Below are 6194 nucleotides of genomic sequence, written 5' to 3'. Positions count from 1 at the left end.
CAATAAATCCGGACAGCATGACATCAGAGAGTAATTAAGCCCGTTTGCGTTGGAATTCCGTTTCCAATTCCTGCGCTCAGGTTTGCGCACAATTCAAGCACCTGCACATTTGTGTGTGTGCGTGTGTTATTTTCACTGGATCACGTTCAAACTTTGAGAGAGAGAGAGAAGGGAGAGAGAGGGAACATTACGCCATCCTTCCCTCTCAGAAAAAGTGGGATTTAAACAAGTCTCGTACAAGATACCAAGCAGAACCGCTGGACTTCAAGAGAGCCACTGCGCGTTTCTGAATGTTAGATGCAGCTTACTTTTGAAACTGGATCACTATGGTTCTGAGGAACGCGTCTCATAGGAATGGTTTGGACAGAACAATTGACCAGACGTTTCCGAATCTGAATTTTTACCTCTCCAAATCCGTTCATGGTAGCGCACCTAGAGCTTTTGGTCATTTCTTCACCACCAAATCTCAAAGGAAGATCAGAGGATGAAAGTTCTGACTAGTTTCCCTCTTTTACTGGGCTGCTTGACTCTCTTACACCTGGACCTTATCTCGCATGCGCTCACCGGAGCGGCGGCGGCGGCGGCACAGCGCACCGGTCACCGACACACCGGAGCGGACAAACCCAATCCAAGCGTTTTACGGTTAACGGGAGCGCGCAACAGCACGACGCCCAGAAAGCCCGCTGACAACGCGAAGATATCTCGTATCAGGACTGGGCCACCTCTGATAAAAAACGAGGCCAACCCAGTGACTGTACCTGTTAGCCTAGGGCACAGAGAGGCCGTGCGCTCCTGGGTACCCAAGGATGCGGCGCACGTTGCATCCAGCGCGGCATCCTCTTCCACCATCCATCACCAAGCGGGACACAACAAAGGAAATGGAGTTTCTAATCACAAATCTGCCGTGCCGTCCGCGATAAGAGCAGCTCAGCACAAAACCGCGGTGCTGAAAAGTAAAGCGCCAGCACCAGCCCCGCTGAGAGCGAAAGGAACAATGAAGCTGGTCGAAAACGAGGCACTCAAGCATCCATTGGTCACGCCGCATGACTACATGCTATCCCTGTACTGGTCACTGACCAGCGGAGAGGTCAATACAAGTGTCCTGCACGAGGCTGGGATGGCCAATACCATCACCAGCTTTGTGGACAGAGGACAAGGTGTGGTATACGTTTGTCATCATTGCCAGACAGAAATTGAACTCAAAAGCTAAAAGTTTTCATGTATATACTTTCTTTAAGATATATTAATTTCATAAAACATGTGTTTAATAAATTATCCCAGAACGTACTATATAGAGTTGCATAGCCAATGGGTGGCTGCTTTGAATCTAAATTTTAATTTAATTTAAAAAATGTTGGGTTCCTATACTTCCATTCATTTTATTTCAGTTTGATGACTTACCTTTTCTTCTAAAATGTGAAAAATAACTCATTAATATTTGAAGGCCCGGTTGCACAGACAAAGTTTAAGACTAGTCCCAGACTAAAATGAATGCGTGACCTGTCTTAACTGAATATAACTTGCCCAGAAATATCTTAAAATATATCAGTGCCATTGTTTTGTCTCGAGATGCACAGCAGTAATGTGTTCTTCTAAGGCATTTTTATAAAAGCGACATAAATGTCTTAATTCAACTAAGGCATAGTCCTGGCTTAAGATAAGATGTGAAACCGGGCCTAAATGTTTAAAGGGTCACTATTTCACCTCATTTTTCTACCACTTCTGCAGCTCACCTGAACAGACCCGCTGTGTGACCAAATGACTTTAAATATACATAAAGATTTCACATAGTTTCTAGATTAACTTGAGGTCATAAAATGACATGTATGTTGACTTTACAAGAATAATAGAAGTGGTTAAGGTGAAGTACTGCAGGAGAGTGTTGACACTACTTGAAATCGAGCCCATTTGAAGTCTACTGCATTTACGCTAAATTGCTCCTTTGCGTTTATTCAAATGAAAAGTCAGATGAAACGTATTTGGAGAACATGTGGCTAAGGCACGACACACAGGCAAGTAAAGCGACACAAATTTTTGAATGCAACGTTTTTCTGTACATCATTCCTCCCGTGCGCACGCACACACACACACACACACACACACACACACACACACGCACGCATGCACACACACAGAGTTAATCAATTGCACTCTCTCTGCCCTCACCATGCAGCTCAAACTTTTTCAGGCCGTGTTAGTGAAAGCCACATGTCACGGTGGTAGGCCCACTGGTAAATAGCTGCAGGTTGATAATAATGCTGTGTTTACAGTATGTTGTGGTCTCTAGGCCGAAGTCGTCTGGTTTTAATAGACTTTTGAAAGCAAACTGTTCTTGGATAAAATGAAACCTTTGATTTTTACAATGCACTGCTTTCATATTGCGTTGCATGCAGAAGGGACACACACATGCACACACACACACCAAATGTGTGATCTGTGATCGTGGAAAAATGTAGCTCTGGTGTTCTTGAAAATCTGTTAACTCATTGTAAGAATGATAAATGTGTATAAAAGTACTGTGGCAGTGGTCACTTACAAAAAACATTATGTTTCAAATCTGCTCCTAGTACACTTTCTAAATATAAACTAAATATAGGAAAGTATTTTTAAGTCTACTTTTTCTTCCAGGTGGAAAAAAGTGCACTACACTTAAATGTGCTTAAAGTGCTCTATGTTCACACACTATTAGTTTTTAAGATGAACTTAAGATCTAAGTGTACTCAACGGTGCTATTCTAAGACACATTGAATAGAAGTACAAAAACTGTATTTTTATTATATTAAGTGCAAAATTAATGTGTGACAATAGAGCACTTTTAGTACATGATGGAAGTGTACTTAAGTAAAGTGTACTTAGTGCACTTTTTAAACCTGGGCAATAAATTACTTAAAAACATTACACTTAAGTATACTTGATTTATACTGCCAGAAAAGTGGCCTACATGTACTCAAACTTTTAAGAGATATACTTAAAAGTAAAATGAGGTACGTTTCAAGTATACATATCTTGAAATTGAGTTTTGTTTCAATAGACTACTAAATAATTTAAAACATTTCATTTTAATTATAAATACTTTTTTACTACTTTCACTGATAGTTTACTGTAAGTATACTTTAAAGTGTACTTTTACAAACCCAAAAAGTTAGCTACAAGTAAGCTACAAATACTGAACTAGTAAACTATCAGCACACTTATAAGTTCACTTGTTGTATAGTTGTTTTACAATCAAAAAGTTTACTGTTACATTTGAAGTACACTTAAAAGTATACTTTACCAATATACCAAGTAGTATCGAAACAGCACACTTACAAGTATACTACTTTGATATTACATTTATACAAGTACATTGTACACAAGTAAATTGATATTAGTATACTTAAAGGAATAGTGCACCCAAAAATAGTCCCCATTGACTTTCCATAGTAGGGATAAAAATTACTATGGTGAAGTCAACATGGACCATTTTTCACTTTTTCCTTTAAGTATACTAAATAAACATAGTATATAATGAACATAATAAAACATAAAATGAACATTTAAAATCAACAATTATGAATGGATTTTTTTTGTCACAAATGAATTGACATGCCACATTATAAAGAAGTTCAATTGTATTTTAGTCTATTGTCATTGCTTTACAGTGCAGTGTTTTGAGCGCTATTCTTGTTGACCTTTGACCTTGATCTTCACAGACGATCGTGTGACCCAGCTGAGACGTCAGAGATACCTCTTCAACATCAGCTCTATGGAGAAGGAGGGTTTGTTGGGCGCGGAGCTGCGCATCCTCCGAAAGAAACACATGGAAGTCCGCAAAACCTCATTTAACGATGGCACGGCTTCTCTGATATTATACACCTGTGCAAAAGGTAAGCAGACGCCCATCATGGTCCAGTCTCGCTCTGTCGATCAACACAACGCGCCTAACTGGGAAGTGTTTGACATTTGGAAAGTGTACAAGAACTTCAGAAACACACCTCAGCTTTGCTTCGAGCTGGAGGCGGTGGATCAAGGCCGACCGCTTGACTTGACATTACTCGGCTTGGGTCGGATGAGTAGACACACGAAAGAAAAGGCCTTTTTTGTCGTGTTTGGACGTACGAAAAAGCGAGGTCTGTTCTACAACGAAATCAAAGCCCGTTCGGGTCACGACAACAAGACGGTGTATGAGTACCTATTCACCCAGCGCAGGATGCGTCGAGCGCCGTTGCCCCGCGGTAAAAAATTACCCAAGAACCCCAAGCAGCGCTGTAACCGGAAGCAACTGCACGTCAACTTTAAGGACATGGGTTGGGACGACTGGATCATCGCTCCTCTGGAGTACGAGGCCTTCCACTGCGACGGCGTCTGCGACTTTCCCATCCGTTCCCATTTGGAGCCCACCAATCACGCCATCATCCAGACCCTCATGAACTCCATGGATCCTCGGTCAACGCCTCCCACCTGCTGCGTCCCGACCAGACTGAGTCCCATCAGCATTCTGTACATCGATTCGGCCAATAACGTGGTGTATAAGCAGTACGAGGACATGGTCGTGGAGAGCTGTGGCTGCAGGTAGCGGGAGGTCGCTTGCAGACATTTACACAGATGTGAGGGACACAGAAACTCTTTTAGACTCCTTGTTGGTGTCTCTAACTTTTTAACCGCTTGGGACTTCGCACGTTCTGCGTCCAGAGATTCACAAAGGGCATTGGAGTAGCTTTCTTTTTTGTAATATGTCTCAAATTCCCTCGTTTCCAAAAAGAAAACACATTTATATAAATGTCAGATTAGTCAGTTAGGCCATGTACATCACTTTTATTTTTTGTGTGAAATGGACATTTAATATTTGTTCAATGTGTGCCGCCTTGGACATCGCGGCTCTGGATTTTCAGGTTTTTGGGATTGGGTGTGTTTTCGTGCAGCCAATCAGCATCGTCGTGACATCATGTTCGTGAGAATACAAGGTAGTTAGTCACATGACATTTATGACTCGAGTGATTGGCTGCAAAATTGACTGATCAAGAGATTCCTGCTGGTGAAAATACACCACTACTCATCACTAGAGATTTAAAACAGTTCAATGGTTTTGCAATGTTTGGCAAATATAAGCTGATCAACAAAAGCATATTTTCGAAGTTTTTTTTTCTAAGAATTAGCAATTGTTTATAAAATGTCCAGCTGTTATATACAGTTATGTTGTTATTGTCTTTATTGAGCTAAAATGTCATGTATTTCAATGCTAAGTAAATATAATTCTTTATTTCCAGAAGAAAAATGTTGCTATTTGTTCAAGGATTATGCGTGGTGAACATCTACATTTTTTTGTAATTGTGATGTAAACCATTGATACAATCGCAGAAGGGTGTAAAGATCAACAAATACATTTAAAAATGAGTGAAAAACAGATATTTTTATGAAGTCAGCACTGTCAGAGATAACATGTTTGTAAATAGTTTTAAAATGATTTTCATAATTAAGATTGTAATTTTTATGTAGTATTTTTACAATGTTGACTGATAGCAGTGGATTGTCAAAATAAACAAAACGACCCAGAATAATGATTTTTTTTTCGGAAGAATGTTTCTTTTTCATGCAGGCATTTGCTGTTCAAGGGATAGTTCACCCAAAACTGAAAATTGTTTCATCATGGACCTTTTTCACAAGCCTGTGATGAAGTGTTTAACGATCATCAGCATCGCAAATCCTCCAAAGATTTATATATTTTCATTTTTTTTAATGTATGTACGCTTATAACACTATACTTTGTATTATATTACCTTTGCATCACAAAAATATTGTTAACGCTAATGTGAGGGTGTTTCTTATACTGCGTCTATGGAAGTCACAGTAAATTTGACATCATTCTCTCTTCTGACTGCCGTTATCAGACTCTCTCTATTTTGTTCATTTTGTTGAAAGTAGTGAAAACGTGATCGTTGAGTTTTTCTTTGGCAAAAAATATATTTGTGGTAGTCTCCCATTCACCGCTATAGAAGTTTACCCAACTATGACGACTTCCACTGCTGAGAAACCCGGAAACGTGAAAAAGGTCCATTACTCATCCTCAAGTCATTCCAAACCTGTATGACTTTCTTTCTTCTGCAAAACACAAAAGATATTTCGAAGAACATAAGTAACCAAACAACACTGGTCCCCATTGACTTCCATTGTATGACCACAAAACCACTGAGACATTCTCAAAATATCTTCTTTTG

General features: G+C 39.8%; 1 protein-coding gene across 1 annotated transcript; it reads left to right on the top strand.

Moving 5' to 3' along the window:
* The first annotated feature begins 229 nt into the window (after window positions 1-229).
* On the top strand, window positions 230-5522 carry gdf5 (growth differentiation factor 5). The gene is made up of 2 exons (XM_057338264.1): window positions 230-1157; window positions 3693-5522. The coding sequence occupies exons 1-2, from the start codon at window positions 485-487 to the stop codon at window positions 4553-4555; spliced, it is 1536 nt and encodes a 511-aa protein (XP_057194247.1). The 5' UTR covers window positions 230-484; the 3' UTR covers window positions 4556-5522.
* Window positions 5523-6194: the final 672 nt, after the last annotated feature.

The sequence above is a fragment of the Triplophysa rosa genome, linkage group LG7, assembly GCF_024868665.1.
Source record: "Triplophysa rosa linkage group LG7, Trosa_1v2, whole genome shotgun sequence".
Classification (NCBI taxonomy): domain Eukaryota; kingdom Metazoa; phylum Chordata; class Actinopteri; order Cypriniformes; family Nemacheilidae; genus Triplophysa; species Triplophysa rosa.
Note: the sequence above shows the minus strand (reverse complement) of the source record. Positions and strands in the feature narration are given on the sequence as shown.